This window comes from Equus przewalskii, chromosome 24 (assembly GCF_037783145.1).
Source record: "Equus przewalskii isolate Varuska chromosome 24, EquPr2, whole genome shotgun sequence".
NCBI classification, from domain to species: Eukaryota; Metazoa; Chordata; class Mammalia; order Perissodactyla; family Equidae; genus Equus; species Equus przewalskii.
The window spans coordinates 25,231,164-25,258,897 of record NC_091854.1 but is presented as its reverse complement, the minus strand read 5'-3'; the positions used below and the strand labels follow the sequence as shown (position 1 = coordinate 25,258,897).

Here is a 27,734-nt window from a genome sequence, read left to right as displayed (position 1 = left end):
TGGGAGGTAGGAGCTGGGAATGACCTCAGTCAATGTAGCCCCCCACCCCCTCTTTTACTATCACTGTCTTTCTCTTTATTTCTTATTTATGTCATAATATCAAAAAGTAAGGAAACAATTTTGCTTTCCTTTTTGAGTAGTTCCACATAAAGACCCATGCTGCCATCATTTTACTATGAAATCAGTGCCTATTATTACCTATTTTAACTGGTGGATTTATTTGCTCTTGTGTTCTTATTTTAACTATTGGTAATGACTACCATTTTGTATATAAAAGTCTTTTCGGTTGCTATTAAGTCTTTTTTTCTTCCTTTAGTTGACACCAAAAGTTTTCCCAACAATGTGGTCTGTAATTAGTCTGTCGTGATGAAATTTAGAGGCCACACAATGAAATCTAGTTTTTTTAAATTGCTTTGTTTGTCAGGCTGGGAGATGATTGGTCTAAAATAAAAAGGTTGCCAAAAATCTCATTATTTCTAATAAACAAAGTGGCTGGGTGGCATTTTAACACATTTAGCTTTGACAAGAAGCCTTTTTGTCATGACAAAGTTGAAAAATGCCTTGGCATATGTATTTTTCTATGTTGTGCTGTCATCCCCCCTCCAAAAGAAAGAAATAGAGAAGTAGAAACTTACCGAAACAGGCAGCTAATATTTATAATAATGCTATTTGACACACCTATCAAATAAGTAGGTAGAGGGACAAAGAAGAGGAGAAATTGAGGAGTTGAAGTAAACCACTGACCTTTTCAACTGACTATAAACACATATAAAAATCTCTTAAAAGCCTTTCATTACAAATAGTAATAGTGTGCTTTACTGAGTACTGACTTTGTGTCCAGTACTTAACATGTCATTTTTTTTGGGGGGGGGGTGATGAAGATTGGCTCTGAGCTGACATTTGTCACCAATCTTCCTCTTTTTGCTTGAGGGAGATTGTCAGTAAGCTAACATCTGTGACAATCTTCTTTCATTTGATATGCTTGATGCCACCACAGCATGGCTTGATGAGCAGTGTGCATAGATCTATGCCAGGAATCCAGGCCTGTGAACCCCGGGCCACTGAAGCAGAGCATGCAAACTTAATCACTATGCCACTGGACTGGCCCTAACACATTTCGTATTTTAATTCTTAAAGTAATTCTAGGAGTTCAGTATCTCAATGCTGAGTTCACACAGCTACTAAGTGGCAGAGCCAAGACCCACATTCAGGGCATTCTTAGTGCAACATTTTACCTCTTTCCACTGCATAAGCCCCTGTAATGGCATCAAAATTCTAGAGAAGTCATTTTCTCCACAAAGCATGGTTCTAGTAGTTGATTCATATCAGTTATGGCAGCATGATTAATTCAATATAGAAATATTTATTGAGAATTATAAATAAAACATATGCCTGTCCTCATGTGGTTTACATTTTAGCCAGAAACACAGATATATTAACCAATGATGGACTATGATTGAAGACAGAAAAAGGTCAAAAAGGACTGAAAGAAGAGCTGATTAATTCCACTTGGAGGGAAGGAAGAGGGTTCAAGAAAGAAGAAAATGCCAAGGTGTGAAACACGAGGATTCTTTAAGGGGGCAGCAGAATGTTCAGTGTTCCCGTAGGGTAGGGGCGGGCAAAGACAGAAGAGGGAGGCGGAAGGACTGCTGCCTTGCGGGAGCAGGCTGTGAGGGGACTGCTTGCCATTCCACCTGCACTGCTGCCTTAGAGAGAGTGCTTCAAACACTAACCACCCACATAAAAGTCTATTCATTTGATGTGCCCGTCTCTATTAATTTTGTAATTTTAAAAATCAAATGAAGTACAAAGTGAAAAGATAATGAGTCTGATTAGAAACAAAGTGCCTTACATTCTTCCTTGCTAACTGTCAGGATGGTAAGCAACAGCCAATTGGGTGGTGAAGTGCCAGGTGGCATTGAGATCCTTAAAAAGTACCCATTCATCATGAAACACTGAAAATGTAAAGAATACACGTAGAATCATCAGGCCAAAATACCAAAACCCAGAGACTTTCCAATCCCAAAGATACAGTATTCTAGTCATTAGACTACAGTCATGCACTGCATAATGAAATTTAGGTCAACGACGGACCACATATATGATGGTGGTCCCGTAAGATTGGTACCATACAGCCTAGGTGCGTAGTAGGCTATACCACCTAGGTTTGTGTGGCGACACTCTATGATGTTTGCACAATGATGAAATCGCCCAACAACGCATTTCTCAGAACAGATCTCCATCGTTAAGTGACGCAGGGCCGTAAGCCAAATGACAAGCCTAGTGTTTTATTCAGCCATATGCAATGTTTTCACTCTGAGCTCAAGCTAATGGGTTCCATGGAGCTGTCTGTGACAGGCAATTTTTGATTATTTGATTGACCACAGGAGTCCGGGAAACAGAGAAAGGTAGAGGCTGGTGTCACATTTTCTTCTTGGTATTTCATGTGTATGCATATGCCCTCTATACCTCTCGCCGTGTCAGTGTTCTTGGTTTTATGTAGTAGTCAGAGAGGATAGAGGCCACGTTTGGCAGAGGGCACTTCACAGCGCTTGGAGCCTATGGCTACTCATAACTGTCACTTTATGATCATCATATGGAATGTTAAGGACCGCAGTTGGACAAGGAGAGAACTGAAAAGTTATGGAGCACATTAAATCAAACTGGGATATTTAGTTACCTTTGAACAGTAATATCACATTTTAATAGTAAGTATAACGAATAACTCCTATTCTTTCCAGTGGTGACGAAACGGAAGTCTGACGCCTTCACCCATCTCGAAGGAACTAAACAGGAGATAATTTTGCTTCTGAAGTATATAGCTCCTCCTGTTTGATTAACTCCATATTTTAAGCCTTAAGTATGTTCCAAGAAGTTCCTGTGAATTCAAAGGGTCCGAGGATTCATACATTTCCTCCTTTCGATCTTGATAAGGCCACACCAATTTTCTAACTACATGCAAATACAAAAAGTAAGTCATATCATATTTTGGCAGCAGCCAAAGTGGATAACAAACCACACTTCAGAAAGCACAGATTGAGTTAGGCTGCCTTTAAAGGGAGACCTCACTGCTGTGTACTGCGAAGTTAAAAGAGGAACATATCATACTGTCAAAGACAAGTGGGCCGTGTGAACTGCAAGCTCAAAAGCCTCGCAGTAATCTCAGCCACATGCCAAGTCTCAGAAAGTGGGGCAGCGTCTCCTTTGGAGACGGGAAAAAACACTCCAAGGTATGCAAGCCGACAACTCTCCACAAGAGATGGATGAGCTATGGACTGTTTTCTGCCTTCAAATAATTGTTCAAATGCTCTGCAAGGCATCTTCATTAGCTAAATAAATACCTTTGAGAGCAATTTTTATTTGTCCAGAGCAGACTTAAAGTGACTATTTCCAGGAGTCTTTAGAAGGTCAGGAACTTCAAGGGTAAATTTATGTTCCTTTGAAAAAACACACATAGCTTTTCTATTAAAAAAGCTCCTTTTAAAAGAGAATATGGCATGCTGCACCTAGAAAGAAAAAATTTGAGTATGCCGAATCTTAAAAATTGAATCTTCTCTTTTGTGTTGTTATTCTGACATTTCATTCTTGGTCACTCAAACCCCAATTCACTAATATACTCAAAGCCTGATTCACTTCATTTCATTGTTTGCTCAGAACAGATTGCATAACAGGCGAAGATTGAAGGTCAAGTTTGTCGATTAAAACCCATGGCAATGAAGTATCTATTAAGCCAGGTTAACGGACTCCCTTGTGGCTTAATCCACATGGAATTTTTCTCAGAGAAGTGATTTTGAAGAAATCAGCAACATTATAAGGTTTAAACAAAACAGAAGTATTACTAGATATATTATAATTTAAAAATTCAAGTGTTCACATTCACAAGTTAAATATCTCTACCTCCGCAGTCTTCCTTCCATTTCCACGATATCCACACTGGTCTTCAGAGCCTCATCAAAGTGTGGACCATCACAATAGTTTTCCAACTGGATTTTCTTTCTCACATTCTTACACTGTAATTTTGTTCCACCCAAATCAAAAATAAAAAGTCTGTTATTCTGCTTCTATTTCTCCCTTTTAACTGAGCCTATGCTGGTCCAAAAGGATATAAATTCAGTCACTAACGCACCAAGGTATATCATTCCACACATTTCAAGAGGACAGCTTCAGAGTAATGCTAGATAGCGTCCAAGAGGATGATCATATAAATTCATCAGTTAAACAAAAGTGCCTTTTGTGGATAAAATTTTTCCAGAGGTTACCAAGTTCTCCATAGGTTGAACTTCTTTTCTGGTGTCTTAATGCAAATGTCTTAACCTATATTAGTGTCAGGAACTTTGAGAACAGGGTAAAAATGATTGTCACTCTTCCCAGGGGAAAAATATTAAAAGGTATAAATTTTACCTATACTCATGGGTTTTATGGTTAAAGCATTCCTCAATTTAAAGTCACGTCACCTTGTTTGGACCAGTATAAGAGATATTCTTTAGGGTAAAAATGTTCCTCAATAAACAACAAAAAGTTGCTCCACATCAGCCAAAGAAGCCTGGGTCAAAGTTTGAAGCAACTTGTTATTTAAAAATCTCAAGTCAATTTTGTCAATCTTTCAGCATTTCTTCATATATGTAAGACTGTGTTTCAACCACTTCCAACTGAACTGGGTTTTACCAAAAAAAAGAAATGCTGTTTGACTCAGGCTCAAAATGAATGATAGATATTGTTCTGTTCCTAATACATCCCATTCTCAGATGTCCTTTGTTTAATACTTGCCAACATGTTTAAAACTTGAGGACAAGGACAAAGTAGGACAGAACTGCTCCTCAACAATACTGACCACAAACTACACAACTCCTGGATTTTATTGTCCCTCTCTTGCACTCTTCAAAAAATTCTCCAACTCACGAGTAGATCAGAGGTACTTAAGTGCCAGCTGCGAAGATGGTGGCACTGGATGGATAACTCTAAAGTTTCCATACAATGACACACATAACTGCCGCTTCCCGTAGCAGCTTCTTAATCTGAGGAAGCTCCCAGCCGTGGCTCCCCAGGACTCCCTGCTTAAACTCTCGGCAGCTGCTCCTTTCAGCAGTGAGTGACTCCAGTCAGCAGTCGAACCCAGCAATTACAGCCTCCTACATCTGCTCTCCAAGAGTCCCATTGCTTCTCACACGCTCAAACAACCTCCAAAAGCATCTTGATCTCTCAGGAGTGACATGTTTGAGCGTTTCTTTGTCAGCACCACTTCTAAAGGATGTCTTACAGTGATGTTCTAAAGGAGCCATTCCTCCCATCTGAAGAGCTGGTCCTGTTCCCAAACCGCCGCTCCCCCAACTCTCATTCCACTTTATGGAACAAGACAATGTGGGATCATACTTCTACCTGCTTCTTCAGCTCTTGCTGGGTCTTAAGTAGCTTCTCATTCAGCTCTGAATGCTTTATCATGCACACTAACAGTTCCTTCCAAGCACTTTCCTACAGCTAACCATCACTCCCTGCCTTGTAGTCAAACCTTAGGCCCCTCTCCAAGCTACCAACTACTTCAAAGTTGGCTACGAGCCTCCATAAAAAGAGGACTGCTTCCTTCATAGGTACCCTGTGTGGACATCTGTCCTAGCCCCTATCTAACTTTAGCGCACTCATTTGCCTCCTGTCAGTACTGCTCCACTGGTTTGTAAGTTCCTCGAAGGGAAAAGCTAAATCTTATTTGTAGACCTTCGTTTTCCTAACACCTAGAACAAAGCCGAACACAAAGCAACTGCTTAAAGAAAATGCCTAGGTTGCACTAGAGTTACTGTCCAATGTCAGTAACTGGTTTACTGGAGAAAAGTCCCAAATTGCTTTTCATTACTTTCCCCACAAGGCACAGGTGCAGCTGTAAAAATCAAGGCCCAGAATACTGCTGGACAGCTCCAAGCTCCCAGGGTAAATATACCCCTGCAGCTCTACAGCTTCTCTTTAAGTTATTTTTCTTAAAGTTGCAGTCTGTGTGGATAATGAAAGACTGCCGTTTCCACTCATGCCAGTGTGTATTCGTAGCTCTAATATTCATTAAAGATGCAACTGAAATGTTAATGATAATTGCACCCAAAAAGCTAATAAAGAGAAGCCCAAGGCTCACATAAATGCCAGCATTTAATAATTATGCATACTTTTATCTTTTCTCTCTAATTTATCTTACTTTCTGATAATTAGTCTAGTAAATCTGAGATGCCAATATATGTGTAATTAATTTTGAAATTTGTTTTTAAATTTACTGTTTATAGTCATGAATGAGATATATTATTTTCCCAGAATGTAAAGAGGTCACTATCATTATACAAAATGGTTACCTATATAGAAGATATAAAGCTTAAAACATACCCCTGAGAGTATTTACAAGTAGAAAACATTAGAAATTTTAAGAAAAAGATCTTTATCAGCCAGGATCCAGTCAGGAAAATAGAAACCAATCTAAGTATCTCAAAAGAATGGGGTTTAATACAGGGGATTGTTCACACAGTCGATGAAGGGCTAAGAAGCCAAAGCATGTGCAAGTAAGGGAATTCAGAGATCCATAACAAGCAGACACTAATAGCCCTACAAGCAGGTGTCATTACCAGAGGTCAGCACTGTTGATGAGGACCTAGACACACAGCATGGGACAACCCAGTGTGCACTGTGCCAATGCGAGAATGGGCGTCCAGCAGAAGCTGGAGCCAAGGAGGAGAAAAGCCTTGCAGGAGACACTGCGTGTGGCCATGCAAGAGGGGAAAACAGCCTGACTTCTCTCTTCCTCCGGTCCCTCATCTCTTGCCAGTTTCTCCCACTGGGTGAATCCTGTCACCAACCAGAAAACATGGCAGTCTGGGAACACATTCGTGGGAGTCAGCCAACTCCATGACACATAGCATAACAAAAGAGGTACAGAGAACGGCTCTGAGATCAAATAGGCAAAAACGACTGCCGCCGTATCTTTTCCTTAATTTTGGTTAGTCATTAGTTTCCAAAAATGTAGAATTCTTTCCAATTATTGTAGCTGAAAACCTTAACATTGGTTTAGATTTATTACATCTTTTCAAATGGAATTTCTCCACAAGAAGGAAGAGTAATTAATTTTGTTAATATTTTACAGATTAACTTTGTTATTTATATTCTTAAATAAAAATCACTTGGAATTGATGAGAGCATTCTCAATTATATCCTAATTCAAAGAGAGGAAGAGGAAAGGATTTATCTGTGCATTATTAGTTCACTGGAAAAAGAAGGATGGTAAAACCTATTGAATATCTGCTGTGAATCAGACACCTGGAGACATTTCTCATACACTTAATTGGTTTTTAAATTTTCACAGCAATCCAAAGAGTTGGGTATCATTTTCTACTTCTCAGAGAATGAAAATGAGTCTTAAAGATATGGAGACACTTAACGAAGTTCATATGCTTTATAAACATCAGAGCTGGATGTCACCTGAGGACAACCCAATGCCTATGCCACATGAAACTACTTAGGAGAACACTGGTCTTAACCAGTTTCAAAGGGAGGAATAGCCCAAATCATTATTGAATGAGAAAAGAAAATTCAGAAGAATTTTATCTGGTCATTGGCTAGCATGTACTCCTAAGGGACTTCACTAATTCATTCCATCATTTATTAAATATTTATTTTAGCCCCAATTACATGCTAGACCCTTTTCTATTCACTAAGGATAGGGCAGTAAGATAGACGAGATCCACACTTTCATGGAGCTTGTCACAATCTGCCATTCACAGGAAAATTACAGCACATGTCCATCTTTTTCTACTAGTTCAGTGGTTTTCAACCTGGGGTGATTTTTACCCCAGCAGACATTTGGCAATATCCAGAGGTATTTTGGGGTGTCACAACCAGCAAACGCTCCTGGTGTCAACTGTGCGGAGTGCAGAGTTTTAAGTCCATTTGGGCTGCTATCATAAAATATCACAAATGGGGTGATTTGTAAACAACAAATGTTTATTTCTCATGGTTCTGGAGGGTGTGAAGGCCGAGATGATGGCACGGGCAGATCGGGTGTCTGGTGAAAACTCACTTCCTAGGTGGCCATTTTGTCACTGTTACAATCCCATATGGTGGAAGTGGGAGGGATCTCTGTGGGTCTCTTTTCTAAGAGCACTAATCCCAATCCTGAGGGCTCCACTCCAAGAAACTCCCAAAGGGCCCACCTCTTAATACCATCACATTGGGCATTAGGTTTCAAGATATGTATTTGAGGGGACACAAACATTCAATCAATAGCAGCCTGAGATGCTTCTAAACGTCCTACAATATATAGGATATTTCTTCCCTTATCCTCTCTCCCCCTGCATACAGATACACAATAATTATATGATCCAAAATGTCAATAGTGCCAAGGTTGAGAAACCCTGTTCTAGGTTTATATGAAGGTATCTTTATTTTTGAGTGCACGTGCGTGTGTGCACATGTGTGTGTGTATGTTGTGTTAGTTTTCTATTTGCTACCATAAACTACTACAAACTTAGTGGCTTAAAACAACACAAATGTATCTTAGAGTTCTGGAAGTTAGATGTCCAAGATAGTCTCTCAGTGAAAACTGAAGTGTTGCCAAGGCTGTGTTCCCTTCTGGAGTTTGTAGTAGAGAATCCATTTTATTACCTTTTCCAGCTTCTAGAGGCTACCCATATTCATTGGCTCTTGATCCTCTTCCTCTTTTTTTTTTTTTTTTTGTGAGGAAGATGGCCCCTGAGCTAACATCTGTACCACTCTTCCTCTACTTTGTATATGGGATGCAGCCACAGTGTGGCTTGATGAGCGGTGTGTAGGTCCATGCCTGGAATCCAAACATGCAAACTTAACCACTACGCCACTGGGCCAGCCCCAGCCCTTCCTCTATCTTTCAAGCCAGCAATGGCAGGTTGCATCATTCTTTCACCATATCACCATGACCTACTTCCACAGTCATATCTCCTTCTGATTCTCTTCTTCTGCCTTCCTCTTCCACCTGTAAGGATCCTTGTGATTTCATTGGGTCTACCTGGATAATCCAAGATACTGCCCCTATTTTAAGGTCAAGTGATTTGCAATCTTAATTCCCCTTTGCCATGTAGCCTCATATATTCACAGGTTCTGGAGACTAGGATGTGGTCATCTTTGGGGACCATTATTCTGCTTACCACAGGTAGGAATGCACATGCAACTTTTAGCCAAGTTATTTGCACTGAGCAGGTATTGAATTAAAGTGGGACTACACAAGTATTTTTTTAATTAAACTGAATTAATCCTACATATCCTTTCAAAATGGACTACCCTTAAATGAAAAGGTCATAAGCAGAGGGAAAACATGTCTTGCCTAACTCTGCATTGATGAATAGCTCTGAAATCTGTTTCTTCTCAAGTCGTCAACCTGTCATTTTAAAACATGTCCATCCACCAACTTGTTCAAATAAAAACCTGAAAGAACACGTGAAATACCTGAGAGGAAATTCTCATTGTGTCACTCTTAGTCCTTTTAAAATGTTAACCTCTTACTTGGGTTTGACATTAGGAACCCTTGGCTATAATCTTTGTAGCTAACTCTGCCCCATATAAAGTATATTTTTTTTTCTTCAAAATAACATTGCTAGGAGGAAAATATATACATATTTTGTAAAATGCTGGTATCCCATTTATTATTTTTTCACTACAACATGCAATCACTATTCTGCATTTGTGAAAACATGGGGATTAGCAGAGGATAAAAATACTATGACCTGGAATGAAAATAAGCAACCTAAGTCATGAATGCCTAACTAATCCTTTTAATTTAAAATTTTTCCTGTTATGTCAGAATTCCTGGTGTTATGCCCTAAAGATAGCATCAATACATTCAGTCACAGCTTAAGCAAAGTGATTGGCATGAAGCCAGGGAGAAAGAAGTAGTCACATATACACAACCAACAAATCTCTATTGAGTCCCCAATGTTTGCAGGCACTGTTTGGGAGTCAAAAAGGATTAAGACTCAGTCCTCACCTTCAAGGAGCTCACTGAGGTTCTTATTTGGAGTCCACACACAGTTTAGCATTCTGGTGACATAAAGAAGTTTGTAAAATGTTAAGAGTATATTTTTCTAGAGACCAGGTCTACAGGTTTCATCAGATTTTCAAATGGGTTCATTACCATAAAATATTTAAGAACCACTGGTCTAGACACAAACCTACTAATGTGGGTTACAAACTCTGACAGCTTAGTGCAGGTACATGATCCACCTTTCCTCTACTGCTCTCTCTAGATCACTAACCAGAAGATGCTGGAGGGATGGGCAGTGAAGTGGTATGGAGCAGAGAGATGGCAGGACACAGAATCACTCTCTGATTCTGCAAATTCAACTTTGTCACCAGCCTTAATTGTGCCCATTTTTCTCTTGGCGTAATTAATTCTTATTGTTCTGTTACAAATCATAAGATGAACAATATCATTAGTAGCTTCAAATTTTCTCCTCTGCTAAATTTTATCTTTGTCCTACATAAAGGTTAAATAGGGTATGCCATCTAGAATTTAGTTAATGAAAACAGCAAAATCCTAATTGCCTTGGTCGTAATTTCTTAACTGTACACATAATTTGGGGAAGAAAACAGTAAAATTGTTTCATAGATCAAATCTTATTGCAATGACTTTCAAGGAGAAGATAAATTATTTCACCAGACTTAGATTTATTTGCAGGATTTCTCAAAATAAGTGGACCAGCTAAAGCTTGGTAATCTTTTATTTATAGAGAGATTTTCATACTGATAGTGTACATTGCATTGGGATTTGACACATATTACTTACATAGTTATTTTCTTTGTTTTTTAGGAAATATAAAGATACTCCAAGATAGGCAAAAATATAACTATTCTGAAATGCAACACATAAAACAAAACTCAGAATTACTATCAAGAAAATAAAAAATGTGGTTAGTCTGAGCCTTGAGATACTTATCAAACTGTGTTTCAAAAACTAGAATAAATAACCATTAATCATTGAAAGGACTTTTTTTTTGGTGAGGAAGATTCGCCCTGAACTAACAACCATTGCCAATTTTCCTCTTTTTGCTTAAGGGAGACTGTCTCTGAGCTAACATCTGTACCAGTCTTCCTGTATTTTGTATATGGGACACTGCCACAGCATGGCTTGATGAGTGACATATAGGTCCATGCCTGGGATCTGAACCTGTGACTCCAGGCTGCCAAATCAAAGCATGTGAACTTTACCACTCAGCCAAGGGATCAGCCCCTGAAGGGACTTTTAAAGGGCAGCAAATCTTGCTTAAAGATTTGATTAGTTTAAAATATTTTCAAAGTGCATTTTCAACTGTGTTACCAAAACCAGAAATACTGTTTTATTCAGTCTCAAATGAAGAATAAATATTGTTCCACTTCTTATACATCCCATTCTCAAATACCCTTTTATTTAATACTTGCCAACAAGATTCAAAATTTAAAATTAGAAAAGAAGGACAAAGTAGGTCAGAACTGCTCTCCTCAACAACACTGACCACAAACTATACCACTGTGATTTCATTGCCCCCCTCTGCTGCCCTTCAAAAAATTATCCAACTCATGAGTAGATCAGAGGTACTTAAGTAGAATCTTCCTTGCTGGCACAATTCACCAGTTAGCAAAGATGCTTATTTAAATTCCAATATTGTTACTCTTGCTGATACAAACTCACAATGCTCAGCAGTTTTCATGAAAGTTCTTTCTATAGGAAAAGAGGTGACTCAGATGGAGGCTATCAGTGTGCAATATCTATCAATATTATTTCTTTTCTCTTTCTCATCTCTTTCTTGCTCAAGATGACAGCATATTGAAAGTTTGTAAGAAAATGCCATCAATTTATTCATTCCTTCTGTGTATAGTAAGCAGTACACTGTGGATTTTTGCACAGTTTTGATGTACAGTACTGTTCTAATATAAGATTTGTATTAGACAATATATAACACTTCATGTACTGATTTTTGGTTAGGAAAATATGATGACTACACTTATCTAGAGAATCTTTTTCGAAGAAAAACACTATTCACTGAAATCTACCTTCTCTTTCTGCTACTTCTTTTGTTCCTATCACAGAAAAATAATGGCCAATAACCTTTTCTAAAGACTATAAAAGAAAAAAAAGAAAGAAAAAATATTTAGAAAGAAGAAAAATGTCTATTCTGGAAGAAGTGCCAATATTCAAAGGGGAATTTCACTAAAAATTATTTCAATTAAACCTATTTCTTATGGACCCTAGTAACCAAACCAATAGCCTAATCAATGTCAATACATTCACAGGGGAAAGTGAGGTACCAGATTCCTAGAAGCTGGCCTGCTACACACCACCACATAACCACAGCAATTCTAGCCAGACTGGAATGTCTGGAAGGAAAACTGAAAATGTCCACCTGAAAAATGCATTCATTTTAAAAACTATTATGCAATATTTCACTGCCTAAAAAAGCCTATCCCATATAAGTCCACATGAGTGAACTTGTCCGTGAAGGCACATTTGAGACATAATTTTGCTGAAGTCTAGATCACAAATGACACTGGAAGGACTTATTTTTTCCAAGTTTCAAAAATCAGGCATAATTGTTCTAAACTGTTCAGATACCAGATCATTATCTTTCCGGACCTCGATAATGCTACCTCGGGGCCAGTCCGGTGGCCAAGTGGTTAAGTTCGTGAGCTCTGCTTCGGTGGCCCAAGGTTTCGACGGTTCGAATCCTGGGCATGGACAGGGCACCACTCATCAAGCCACGCTGAGGCAGCGTCCCACATGCCACAACTAGAAGGACCCACAACTAAAAATACACAACTATGTACCAGGGGGCTTTGGGGAGAAAAAGGAAAAATAAAATCTTAAAAAGAAATAAAAATAATAATGCTATCTCATCTATTTCAACAGATTAAATGTTTTGCATTGAATAAAGCACCTGGGAATTACAATGACTGCCCTATTAACTAATGGGACATATACTCCAAAATGCCCATAAATTCTTTTCTTCAAAAATTCCAAATCTGGACATTTCACACCAATGGAATACAAAAATGGGATGTTTTTATGTATAGTTCCGTTGTTACCACTACTTTACGGTAGGGAAAATCTGTAAGGACTAATACAACCTTATTTACATCACTTATTCAATGTAATTGGTTTTCAGCCCAGTGATCAGTATCAATATTCAGGTATTGATTAGTCTGTGTGAGCTCAGTATATTTTCGCTCCTACTGGCCCTCATCATAATCTGAATTGGGGTAAGCAAAGAATGATCTATGATAAAATAAGTAGGAATATCCTGCAGAAGGAATGAGAATGAGTATCTACACCCCTATCCATGTAACTTTTACCTTAATTATTTGACATCATTTATAACCTAAATTTTAGAGAATAAATGAATGTTTTCTTAAAACAGATAATATATATTTATCATCACATATAAGGTGATCTTTGAAATTTATCTGTTATCTAGTTAATGCAACAAAGATACGGATCATGCCTCTCAAAAGGCCAGTTTTGAGAGACAGTCTCCCTAATTTTTCCCTAAAAAAACCCAAATGAACAATGAGCTCATGGATACAGAGAATGGATTGGTAGCTGCCAGAGGCAGGGGGATGGGAGGTGGGTGAAATGGGTGAAGGGAGTTAAAAAGTACAAATGTACAGTTACAAGTCCTGAGGATGTCATGTACAGCACGGTGACTACAGTTAATAATACTGCAGTGCATATTTGGAAGTTGCTAAGAGAGCAGATCTTAAAAATTCTCCTCACAAGAAAAGAAATTTGTGACTATGTATGGTGATGGGTATGAACTAGACTGTGGTGATCATTTTACAACATATACAAATATCAAATGACTTTGTACACCCGAAACGAATATGTGATATGTCAATTATATCTCAATAAAAAATCATGAAAATTTTTAAAAGAATACATTTTATAACAATTTTATCTTTTAAGTATACAATGAAGTTACATTCCTTCAAGCTAAAGTTTCTTTGGGTGGATATGAAACATCACTATGTTAAGGAACAATTTTTATTTCAGGTGGTTTATTTTTTGTTTCCGTGCTAAAAATATTAAGGGTGAATGTTTTAGGTCTTTATCATTCCTTTGTGTTTGAGAGCCCGTCCCAAATTGGATTCTCATGTATATCTTAATCTCCCCCACAGGTATAAATAGAGCTTGAATAAAACAGAGTGACAGCCAGTCTTAGAGCCTTGTCCTGAGCCATCACAGTGTTTAGGCAATGACTATTTTGACGTCTATGGGCTCTGTAAAACTTTTCCTAATGCTGATGACTTTTCTTTGGTTTCATTTTGTAGCTTGTTGAAAATTTTGAAATATTTACTGTTGGAGAACAATGACTTAAATTTTCTAACGTGTGTGGTATTTTCACATGCTTTTTTAACCATTATAGCTTTTTCCCCCTTTGGGTCTTTTGTGGAAGGCAGGCCCATATCCTGTGAAGCTGTGTTACTACCCATCACCTCAACTTGGGCAGAAGCGTGGTATCTTTTTCTTCCAATATGTATCTTGTCAAGGATATAATATTCATAAAAAGGATGTTATCATTAGATTAAGATGAGCTGGTCTTTAAAATATACAGCTCTATACTTGTACACACATACAATAATTGCTCTCCAGATACTAATTGGTAAGTATAAATTTGAAATATCTGTCCCTGAATTCCTATTCAAAGACCCACTGAGAGAAATAATATTTGTGGAGGTTTGACTCAGAAAGGATAGGTCCTAAAATTTGCTTATAGATTACGGCAATAATCAAAAGTTATCTCTCTGTTATTGAACTGACATCTTGTTGAATTTATTTCTAGATTTTTAATTTTTTTACTTTCCTGCACTTTAGGTTATATTGAGAGGTGTTATATGGAACAAGCCTATGAATGAGTGCTGTGAGTACCATACAGTTACCACTGAGATGTTCCTGAAAGCTCGCAGTGATGCTCTGAGATGACTCACAGTAGAAATGCTTCTCCATTCTGAATAACAGGACCAGGGTACTAAGAAACATAACTTTTAACCTTATGGACCATGAAATGAATAACTGATCCTGTTTCCCTCTGGGTATTGGCTGCTAGAAATCTTAGAACTAAATTGTTTTTACCAAACTCTAAAAGTATATAGAAATCATGACAAATTTTGCCATCTAACCTCATCTCTGACTGCATCTTACTCTACTATCCTTATCTTTTGCCACCAATTTCTCCAATTTATCATGGTGTACTAACACTTCTTTATAAGTATTTAAATGTCTTCCAGTATAATTCAGAATGTTAATAATAAATAGTGTTTGAATGTGCTGTCTTTCCACTTTGCAAAGGCTTTCTCAAAACAATGACTAAGCCAGAGGCAAAAGTCTAACATTGTTGTTGTTTAGGATCTTTGAGAAGCAGACACTGAAACAAAATAGAGTTTACAGTGCAGGATATCTATTAGGGAATGCCCTTGTGATAAATCCTTGGAGAAAGAAGAGAAAGGAGATAGGATTGAACAGAGCAGGAATTGAGAGAGAGTGCATGCTGGTCAACAGCCTTGGCTGCTCTGGAGCCAGAATGGCCCATCGGAATTCTCCTGCTTTGGACTGACAGGGAGGGGCTTCACTCATCGCTGCCTCAGTCAGCCATTAGATGTTGGTTGCTGGAGGCAAAGTTTGACTTGGGCAAGGTGGCTGTCCACAGCTGAGGCCATCCCTGAAAAGGCTGGTCATTAAACGCTATCTGCTGACAACACTCCCAGCAGCTAGAAAAATAAGCCCATCCCTGAAAAGGGAAGTGTGCCACTCCATCTATCACAAATATTCTAGGTAAGCCAGATACCCTGAGGGAATCAGAATACCCCGGGAAAGTTATTCTGGTCACAGAGTTATGTATAAGTTCCTTCTACTCTGCCTAGAGAAAACCCAGAATAAATCTCCCTGAAAAGGACACAAGTTGAGCGATAAACACTTCATATACTGAGTGTGTGTGTGTGGCTTAAAACAACATACATTTATTACTTCAGTTTCTGTCCAGACACATCTTAGCCGGGTCCTCTGTTCACAGTCTCACAAGGCTGCAGTCAAGGTATTGGCTGGGGCTGTTGAATGCATCTGTACTTAGTATACAATATCTAAGAACGCCTATTTTGTTCTGTACACAACCTGGATTTTAGACATGGGCTCAAAGTAGAAGACATCCCTGTCATATATTCGGACAGCATTTACATTTTGTAATTCCTATCATCAAAGCATTGTAATAGGGGTCTCTGTCTCCATGACAAGTCCTCTAGCCCTGTAGATTTATATACTCTCGAACAAGGAAGATTGCTCTTCGTAAACGCTGCACAGTGTGACTTGAAATACCGAACAATTAATTAGGTACTTGATTTGTCAGTGCTATATTATATACAGGTAATGAAATTGTTTTCTTATTGAGTCTACTAGCCAATTTCTATGCCCTTGAAGCAAACTCCAATTCACCACATTCTTCAAATTCCATGAGTACATCCATTATTCAGCTCAGGTGGTGAGACAAAAACACACAGATACATAAAATACACTTACAGAGTAAACATTAGAAGGTACTGGTGTGTGAAAGTTAGTTTGCATGGTGCTCAATACAAGTGTTCTACAAGTATAATAGAATATTTTTCACTTTTAACTTAAATAACATTTTTCCCTTTCAAATAAAAAGCAAATAATCACAGTGTATGTTTGTTTTTTTTTTTTTTTTTTTTGGTGAGGAAGTGGCCCTGAGCTAATATACATGCCAATCTTCCTCTATTTTTTTATGAGGGATGCCACCACAGCCTGGCTTGACAAGCAGTGTGTAGGTCCACACCCAGGATCCTAACCCATGAACCCCAGGTTGCCAAAGCAGAGCATACAAATGTAACCACTACACCACCAGGCCAGCCCCCGTCTTTTTGTTTTTAACTGATATGGATCTTAAGATCTTCTGGTGTGAGTGCTCCTCTTTCAAATGAGAAAACTAGAGTTTAGAGAGGATTGCTAATTACTCAATTCACATGGGAAAATTCAGGATTGGAATCCAGGTTTTCCAAGTCCTACTCCAGTGGTTTTTTTTCTCCCCCATTGTTCCGTCCATTGATATTAATAGCTCTAAGAAATCAGTAGCACCAACAAATTCCCCAGGCAAATTATCTGTGTTGGCAAGATATCCCTTTTATTTTACCCTTTCTAAAATGACGGTTGTTAATAGTTCCCTTGAGTACACAGTTGTAAAAATTAAAGATGATCTTTATTTTTACCAGCCAATGTGTGTTTGACATCAGTGATTAATAGTCTTCTCTCAGTTGCTCAGTTTCTTTATCCTGGTGAATTAAGGCTTGACAAATTTTTAGGCAAGGAACATACAGTTCAAAACTATCTAGACAGACCTGAGCATCGGACAACCCAATAAATATGAAGACTGAAGAGATGTGTGCATCAGTTTATTTTCTTTCACTGAGAGGAAATGTAACTTAAGTGGGGTTGACTTTTTATGACATTTATTTAGTTCTTGAGTTGACTGACAAGCCTATTAATGTATTACCCGAACTTTATTAATGTAATTGGAAAACTGCCCACATGTCAATCAACTTCAATAAGTAATTATGTTCATAAATATTATAAAATTACTAGCTTTTAATTTGACCCAATGACATACTTTCAAAACAGTGACAAGAATTTTATTTTTCTAGAGAAACTAAATATTATAGTGATAAAACATTCAATAAGTGCATTCCTAAAATGATGTTCAAAAATTCACCATCATCAAATGGTCAGCAAAGAGAGTGCCACAGTATAGCACATAACAGTTTTTAAAGTTTGTGCAGTATTAAACAATCTATGTAACATAAAGTTATAAAGAAATCCTATGGAAATTAAACATATGCTTGGGCAAGGCTTATATAGCCATAATCTGGTTTAAAAATCTTGTTCCTACCGTGGAACAAGAGAGAACAGAGCAAAAGAAAGAGGGATATATTTAGTGTTCAGAAATATATCATATAAACCTACAAGAAGCAAAGTGTCTACATAGCAAGTGACAAATATATTATTATCTAAGTATACGTCTTCTCACGTGATAAAAATCTTTTGTCGTCTTTGAGCTAGAAACTCAAGTCAAGGTCCACAAAACTAAACAAGACAGCAGAATTAGGCTTGGATAACAGAAGAAATGTGTTTTTTACTTGGTAATCTCACGTTAGTTTTCGAAGCTGTACAAAATCCTGCCCTCTGGAATCTCTGGATAATCTCTTAATAAAGATGGACTTCAGTGAAAACTTTATTATATTCTCTTATGCTTTTAAATAAGGAACATCACCACAGTCTGCAATGATCTACAATAAAAACCATTGAGGAAATTCACTGACCTATTCTTCAATTCACACTTTCCTCCTTAAAGTTGTTTAGTTGATAAGTTTAATCTTTATCACAAAGTTAGAATATTTACTAGTAATTGAAGCTGTGTTTGAATTCAGGTTTACCTTTATGTAAGGAAATGAAACTCACTTAATAAAGTTATAGATTAACAATCTTTTCCAGATGCAACAATGTGCCTAAATTAATGCTTAATGTTGATTTTTTGAAGGGTAAACTCAGAGATAATACAATTAACTTGCTCTCTCCGCTTTCCTGTTAGGAATAAAACATGCATTCACTGGCACTACGTTATCATATAATTCGTTATTAATTTTACTTCAAAACACTGCAATGTCATTTCGAGTTACGCAGCATAATATTTCTATGCAACCAACACATGATCAATCTATAAAGCACAAGAAAATAATGTGAATAAAAGGGCAAAAATACACATTTTCCATTCTACCAGCCTTATAATTGCATTTTTCTTGAAAAGCATTTGTATTGGGGATAAATATGCTCTCACAGTTTAGTGTGCAATACAAATAAAATAATTTGATGATGCTTTTTGCATTTGGAGATTATAAATTGGCTAGCATGATTTATGATCTAATGAAAATAAATCAAAGCATAAAGCATCGTGTACCATATTTTTTCAATTACTCTATATTTAAATCAAGTAATTCCAGAAAACTGCTTTTTTTTCATAGTGACTTGCATCAAAGTAAACAGAAGTTGGATTGAGGCAGAGTGTTAGAAGGCTGGAGGATTACTTTTAGTTACTATCCATACTCCAAAAAGTTCTAATATTTTAATATATCCATCATGGGTTATTAAAGATTTATTTTAATGTATCAATCATGGGTTCTCAAAGATTTATTGAAGCGGTGACTCAAAGGAAGATAGAAAGTGAATCATATACAAAAAATCATAATGTGCTGTTAATGGATAATTTTTGATCTTGGTAAGTGGGAATTTGTATGCCTATAATAGCCATTACACTTAATGGAATCTAGGAACGTAAATCCCTGAAGAAAATGACAGTATGTCTCTCAGCATTGGCAGTTAATTCTGAGTCATTCTGATATCTGAATATCGAACATTTCTAAGCATAGTCCTTCACGATATAGCGGTGATGGAAATGCATACCTTGCACAGTTAGATGCACCTGCATTGTTCTTGGTGTATGTTGAGTCTGAACAGAACACGTGTATGGGCCATCATCTGTCACGTCTACATTCTGTATCTGGAGGCTGTAGTCCCTTTTATTCAATGTTGAAATTGAAACTCGAGGATCCACTGACCACTTATCACCTCCCGCAAAAATAATACTTGACCGGTTCAGCCAGGCACCCTTTGAAGCTCCATCTTCCAAATAACACCTACAAATTACCAGAGACAGAACACTATTAATAAAAGTGAAAATGGGAGACAACGTGATCTTGGTTCTGAGTGTATTTCCGTATGCTGAATTATAGCACCGCATCAAATGCAAACATCAGACGCAAATGCAGGAGACACAAACACACTGGGACATCTTCATTCCCAATGCAAATGTGAAACTACACCTTCACACAATTTTGTTTTGTTTTGTGTGTGTGTGTGTGTGTGTGTGTGTGTGTGTGCGCTTTAATTCGAAGCCAGTCAAAACTCTTTTTCATTTTATCTGGATGACAAGTAAATTTAAATGAGGTTAAATTAGTTCAAATAACGGTTTTCAACATTAAAACACATTTCTTTCTTTGAGATTATAAGAAATAAAAAAAGTCTATGAGTTATCCTGGTTTATCTCAGTCCAATTCTGAATACAATGGAGCAGATGAAGAAAGCATAAAATAGTACCATATACATGTTATTTTTTAAATTACCTGCATTTGCAGAGTGGTAAGCTTGTACACTGAAACTATAAACACATTTTACTGATAATATTGCTATTGCAATTAAATGTAGCAAGGCTAATATAATACTTTTAGTAGCGAATTCTTGCTGTCTTTTCAATAAACTGACTAACAGTTTTTCCAGGAAGCGTTCATTTATCCAAAAACACTTACGGAGCATCTACTATTCATGGATTCAAAAAGGTACTGTCCTTGCTCTCCAAAACTTTTAGTTTAGTAAGGAAGACAGTCAAGCAAACCAATTAACACTATACAGAAAGAAGAATATTTTTCTTCAATCAGACACAAGGTACATGAGAGACAAAAGATGGTTACTTGACTCAGGAAAGGAAGAAAGGCTTTCTGGAATAAGAAATGCCTGAGATAAAGAGGTGAAGAGTGGAAGACACGGGGCATTCTAGACAGAGGTGTTAGATGTGGGCCACACCAGGGAGAGGTGAGAGAGCCTGCCAGTTCAAGAAAGTGAAAGAAGCCTGAGCTATAGGGGAGGACAGATGAGAGGTGAAAACCGGAAGGTGAACTAGAGCCAGAGGATGAAAGCAAGCATGATGACAATTAGTAGATTTTGAGGCCAAATTTGAAGCCAGTTATTCAAAGTCGTGTAACAAGATTCAAAAATACAGCTTTGTATCTAATAGAAGTCAGGCACCTCAAAATTTAGAACAGAAGCAAACTGTGGTCATACGTCAGTGATTTTGCTGAGGCCTGGAATTCGCTGTTTCATCTTGAAAACGTTCCGATACAAATTAAAGACTGGTTCTCTTAAATGAGTACAAAGCACAGCTACAGAATAAAAATACACACACATCGAAATCGTTTGACAGCACTTCTGCAGAACACCTTGGGGGATTGAACACAGGGTTTGAGATTGCTACAAAATTGCAAGTTGAATGCAACAGGGTAGGCTGCTGCCAACTGTATGAAACTAATCAGTGGGTGAAAAAATAAGGAAGAAGGTACATTGTAGAATCTAATTTGCAGTCAGCTTCACCATCTACAGAATTCAAACTAGTAGAAGTCATAAAGGTCATTGTTAATTGAAAAGCTTTTCTTTATGTATTTAATGAAGAAAATAAACCCAATTTAATGACATAATTAAACAATTAGAGTACATTGTCATTCTTAATAATATGCAGAAAGAAGATAGAGGGGACATATTTCCCATTTCACAGGATCACATTTGCACTGGTATAGGGTAGAACACTGAACTACCCCTACTAGGACTGTGATAATTCCAATGTTTGCATTTAGTATCTGGATTCATCAAGTGTTTATTGTGTGACCTCTGCATTCGTAGCCTTCACATGTTATCCTATCTGGTGCTCATAACAACCCTGTGGGGTATGGATTGCTCTGCCCAGTTCATCACTAGAAAATAAACGGAATGTTTAGGTTAAATGACTTGCCCAAGCCACATTATTAGTGGGTGGGAAAGTTGAATTCATAATCAAGTCCTATATTTCTACATTCAATGTCCTTTCCACCATAATGCAGATCAAAGACTTTTAAAATAAGTTTCAGAAATGGGAAGATGATTAGAATGTTGCAGAAATTACTGCAAGTAATTTCTTATTTACTGAATGTGACCAACCGCTTAACCCGTCCTATTCTAAAGGAAGCAGAAAATTAATTATTAATGGATATTTTACCATGAAAGTCTGATTTAGAACACTCTGCCTGGCATTTCCTTTTCCCTAGAGGCAGCAACAGCTCTACCTGTATTCCGGGGGGTGGGGGACAAGGGGGAAATATCAGGAAGAGCACGGAGATTAACCAGCCCTTAGATACTAGAGCTTTCGTACCTGATCTAAGTTATAACCCCTAGTCTTAGCATAAGCACTATCCCTCTGTTCTGGGATGTCAGGGGCCATCACAGAAGAACAGAATTTAACTTCTTCATTGTGAAAAATGAAAAAAGGGGCCCTTTATGTCTCCTTGGCTCATACAACTATATTTCATAGTTGTTGTTGGTCCCAAGCCAAAGCTTTTCAAGACATACATCAGGAAGACCCTTGAATGAGAATCAGGGAAAAAAAAAAGAATTTTATATTACTTTCTTCGATTTCTGTAGAATTATTCTCAAATTATACTACTGAGTTAGAACTTAATTCAAATTGCCATATCTGAAATTTTACAAATTGAGAATAGCAAGGCCCAGGCATGGCTTCCTATTTTATAAAATTGCAAGATACTTACATAGAGTATATGTAGTTTTAAGGTCAACCATGAGATGATGATATAAAATACATGAAACGGGCCAAACACACACATATGATTCCTTAAGAATAAGGGCTGTGTCTTCCTCCTCGCTCCCTCCCCTTTGTTCTTCACATCCTCCCTACTTTTTTCCTTTACAAGACGAACAGATACTGCCTGACATGGGTATGTTGCATTAGGAAGGAATTCTGGAAGGAAGGAAGGTATCCATAGTATGGCAGAGTGGGAAGAGGAGTGGAAGAAGGGTGGAAAGCAGTGACAATTCAGTTTTGCACTCTTTGGGCACTAAAAACTTTTTTCTTGGTTTAAGAACTCCAATGTCTGAAAATATAAATCTGTTGGAATCCGGCCCCATACAGAATTTATAATTTAGCAAGGATGATAAAGTATATTCATGGATAGCCATCATGCAGAACAGGAGGTGAAAAACTAGTAATTAAATTGTTATTATAATTGGATTACTGAAATTGCCCAAGAGTCTCCGGCTTCTGCCCTTGACCCCTGTAGCCAGGTCCATTCTCCCCACAATAAACAGAATGACATTTTTACAGTTTAAAGCATATCATCACAACTCCAAGCCTCCCTATTTCACTCATAAGAAAAACTCTAATCCTAATAGTGACCAAAGTCCTATGTAATCTGGTCCCTTGATGCTTTTCTGACCTAACCAGCTACCAGTCTTGCCCAGTTTACTCTGGTGAGCCTGTGGTCCCCTAGATGTGCTTGCAAGTCATGCATGCTCTTGCCCCAGGAAGTCTGCATTTGCTGGTTCTTCCACCTTGAACTCTCTTCCTGTAGAGTTCTGCATAACTTGTTCCCTATCTTCCTGAGGGTCTTCACTGAAAAGAACACCAATGTTCCCAACACTCCCAATGGACATACTATCTGTTTACTTGACTCATTATTTTCAGTCTATCTCTGCTAAAGGCAAGATCCATGGACTTTGTCTATTTGGTCCCTTCTGTATATTCCAAGGGCCTACACATAATGGACAATAAATATAAATATTTGTTGAGTGGATGAATGAAGGCAAAAATTAATACAATTTTAGAAGAAGGAACAATATGGTAAAGTATATCAAAATTCCCACAGTGCAACCTAGTTGGGAAAGCAAAGTCACGCCCACAGACTTATGGTAACAGATAATGAAATGCAAATATCTGAGGCACAAACAACAACTGATGTCTGCTACAGAGGATGAGCTAAGGAACTCGAGTCTGCAGATGGGGAACGGAACTCAGTGAGCAGAATCAAGTGGGAGATGTGGGGCAGAGGTGAGCTGGGCTCACAACTACTTGAAATAAGAAAGAACTACAGGAGGGCCGGCCCGGTGGCACAGCGGTTAAGTGCGAACGTTCTGCTTCGGCGGCCCAGGGTTCACCAGTTCGGATCCTGGGTACAGACATGGCACTGCTTGGCAAGCCATGCTTGGTAGGTGTCCCGCATATAAAGTAGAGGAAGATGGGTACGGATGTTAGCTTAGGGCCAGTCTTCCTCAGAAAAAAAGAGGAGGATTGGCAGCAGTTAGCTCGGGGATAATCTTCCTCAAAAAAAAAAAAAAAAAAAAGAAGAACAAACTACAGCATTTGACTCTATACTGCAGGAACCAATTTAATCCATTAAATATTCTGCTTAGTATGTGCAGGTCACTTTACATTCATTATCCTATTTAATCCTCACATAACCTTATGAGCCAGATAGTATTATCTTCATTTTATTGAGGAAGAAACAAAGGTACTGGGAGATTGTATCTTGAGCAAAGCTAGTCTGCCTGCGCCACTGACCACAGTGATAGCGTCTGCCATGCATTCTTAGAGTCAGACGGCAGCAGCACTGGGTGGTCTCCCGTTTAAGATGGAGAGCTAGTGCGTGAGGAGAGGCTGGCAATGTGAGGGTGGTCAGATCATCAGTGAGGGCTGGATGAAACGACAGTTCTTGGACCACAAACTCAGATCTTTGTTCCTCTCTGGAATTCAAAATGGAACATTTTAACAGGATCCCTTTGAACTACAGACAATGAAATAATCTGAATAAAAATGTTCAATAACGAATATATCCTTTAACTGAGTATGAAAGGTGTTTTTTTTGCTTTTTGGTTTTTTTTTTTTTTTTCCTGCTTAAAAAATCTGCTAGGCTACCTACTTTATAGGGAGATGAGTGAAGCAGTTCCGAAAATATACTCCTCAGCATAAGCTGTGCTAACACGGTACCAAATACGACGACAAATACTTAAATTTTCAGTCAATCATCTGGATGTTTTGTATACATAGTTCTAAACATCTGGTTGTTGGAAAACGTATAGAAAATAGCTTGAATATTTCATTTGGTTTCACTGTTGTTAATTATATAAACCCAGGCTTAAGAAAGTTAATGCTTTTCTAATAAGAATGGCCTTGCCGCTTCTGAACTCTTTGAAGAAGCTCCTTTATAAATGACGTACTCCACATTAGGCAGGTCCTTATTTGAGGGTATAAAGTCCCACTTGGTGAGCTGCTAGTTGATCAAACTGATGTTGGAATAATTCTAACAGACTCTGTCTGTGATACTCTCTCCTGTGGTGATTAAATCTGAAGGGTGGACATCAGAGAGTTTAGTGGAAATTAGCATTTTTAGTTTATTTATTATTTTTTTAAAGCTCTATTTAAGAAAAAAGCCTGTGGCTGCCGAGGAATGATTTCTTTTTCCTTTTATATCTCTAATTCCCTGTAACACGCTCCAAAAACATAAGCCTTAGCACCATTACCAATACCCCACACAGCAGGATTTATTCAGCTTTGTGGAAAGAGACCAGCTTTTCTCAAGACATGTTGATTAATGAAAGCTCCTATTAAAGGTACTAATTAATAAAAGAAGAAAAGTACAATTTCCCTTGGATTCAAAGCTAAGCCATGTGAAAATGATATTCCTATGAAGGAACTGGCCAGCTACTTTTATAGCTGTCTTTTCATTGTATCACAAAGTTCTAAATTTGACAGGAGAACTTTCAAAAGCAGACAGAAAAAAATAAAAAATTCAGAACCCCATACAATCTCCATGCTAATTCTGCATACAAAGAGAGCTTTGATATCCTGGATTCCAGGCTAAAATGAGGTAAGGGAAATAAAACAGAGATTAAATGGAACAGAACAAATTCTATCCCCCCAGGCACTCACCTTTTTTTTTAAGGCATGCTCTTCCTAATGGCAGTTACTCCCAAGACAATATTATAGATATAGATACGGAGATTGATAGAGAAACACGGTCATGCGTCCCTTGACAATGGGGATACATTATGAGAAATGTGATGTAGGTGAATTTTTCGTTGTGCAAACATCATAGAGTGTACTTACACTCATCCAGATGTTATAGCCTACTACACACCTAGGCTATGTGGTACTAATCTTATGAGACCACTGTTGTATATGTGGTCTGTCATTGACCAGAATGTCGTTAAGCGGTGCAAAGCTATAGACAGATATGCATGCATATATGTATATGTATATATAGATATGATTATATAATACATATAATATTCCCTAGATAATAATATCAGTATATATATAATATTATGATTGATTTAATATTTTAAGTTATCTTTGACTGCTACTATGGTGGAAACTACTGTAGGGCATAAATGATTCTTATTACATTTCAATTTTGGCAAGTGTCAAGGGTGCAAGACTTTGTCCAGGGACATCCTCAAAGTCAGCAATTTGTCCAAAGAGCATCAGCTATTCAGTGACGTATTCACCCTTATAGATGAGGAAAATTACATTTTTAAAGAGATATCTAAGTGAAAATGCTCTTCTGCAGTTAATAGTTCAATACTGTTGCATAGATAATAATAATAATCTAAGATTATTATCTGCCAGATACTGTTCTAAGCACATTACGACATATTTCTCATTCAGTCCTCACAACAGCCCTTTGAGACAGATACTGTCAAGAACTGTTGTTACGCCCATTTTATAGAGAAGAAATGGAGGTACAGACATGTTAAGTAACTTATAGATTACTTGCTTATTGAAATTTGTAACGTATGGAAATAACTTTATTATAATATAATTGTATTAAACCTTCAGGCATAACTAAGTAATATTAATGACACACAAACGTTTATTTTTAGAATGGGAATTATGCCATATTGGGCAAAATGTAGTTACTTCTTATGTAGTAGTAAAAAAAAAAAAAAAAATTCCAAAAAACCCTTATTTCTTATTTTGTGAAAAACAGAAATCTATTTCCTACATATTTTATTCTAGCACTTCTTTGCAATAATAAAACTATATTAAAAATATCTTGGATAAGAGACTGAAAGTTATCAGCCACTATCTAATTATAAGACCAAATTCTCAAACAACTTAAATATTTTTAACATTGTAAATCAGAGAAAAAACAAGAAAGCTTTTTCAGTTTTTCCTGGTTTTTTATACAAACTATACTAATTCCTGAAAGATGGAAACACTAACATGATCAAGTGACAGCATAAATTCATACTTTTTAGTCTTACTTTAATGCAGAATTTAAACTCTTTAAGTTTGTATTCAAAAACTATATTTATAATACAACACTTTGTCAATGCCCAGGAAATCATTAAAATTTTGTTTTAGATTTTTGAAAAAGGAAACAATAGGCCCATAATGGAGTCACTTGTGCTAAGCCCCATACCAACAAACCAAGACTAAACCTAATTGTAATTTCAGCCTCTCCCAGAATGTGACACTTTCCACTCAATCGGTAATCACCCATCAGTACTACTGAAGTAATTTGGCTGACAGAGCCCCACCTTCCCCCAAAGGAAGGTGACCTTGCCTTGGACAATCCACTCTTTGCTAGAATAACTTTCTTGCCCACTTTCTGCCTATAAAAGTCTTCCATTTTGTAGAGCTCCTTGGAGCTCCTTTCTCCCTTCTAAGATGGGATGCTGCCCAACTCATGAATCATTAAATAAAGTCAATTAGATCTTCAAATTTACTCAGCTGAATTTTGTTTTTTAACAGGATTAATCACTAATTCCCAAACATTAAAATCGTTTATTTCAACTTATAATTAAACCATGCTTTTCTATAATACCACAAATTGCTTTACCTTATTCTTTCCATTGACTCATTTAAGGCAAGCTTCCATGTAAGCATATACATCTGTGTTTGGAAGGGGCAATACCGAGGAATTTTTACATTTAGCGTTCTTCAATACATTATTTATAAATCGCTCAACATATAAATTAATATTTATTAATTTAAATAGGCATGGATAGAGTGAAAGAGAGCCTGTACATTATGACTAAAGAAAAGTCTTAAAGCAAA

At 37.4% G+C, this 27,734-nt stretch overlaps 1 protein-coding gene across 2 annotated transcripts in view; it reads right to left on the bottom strand.

The window, feature by feature from the left end:
* Nucleotides 1-27,734, bottom strand: part of NEGR1 (neuronal growth regulator 1) — an 817,887-nt gene that overhangs the window by 453,096 nt on the left and 337,057 nt on the right. For both annotated transcript variants that reach the window (XM_070592298.1, XM_070592297.1), the window contains exon 2: nt 19,484-19,716. In XM_070592298.1, coding sequence (XP_070448399.1) covers nt 19,484-19,716 — 233 coding nt within the window. The remainder of the gene's footprint in view (nt 1-19,483; nt 19,717-27,734) is intronic.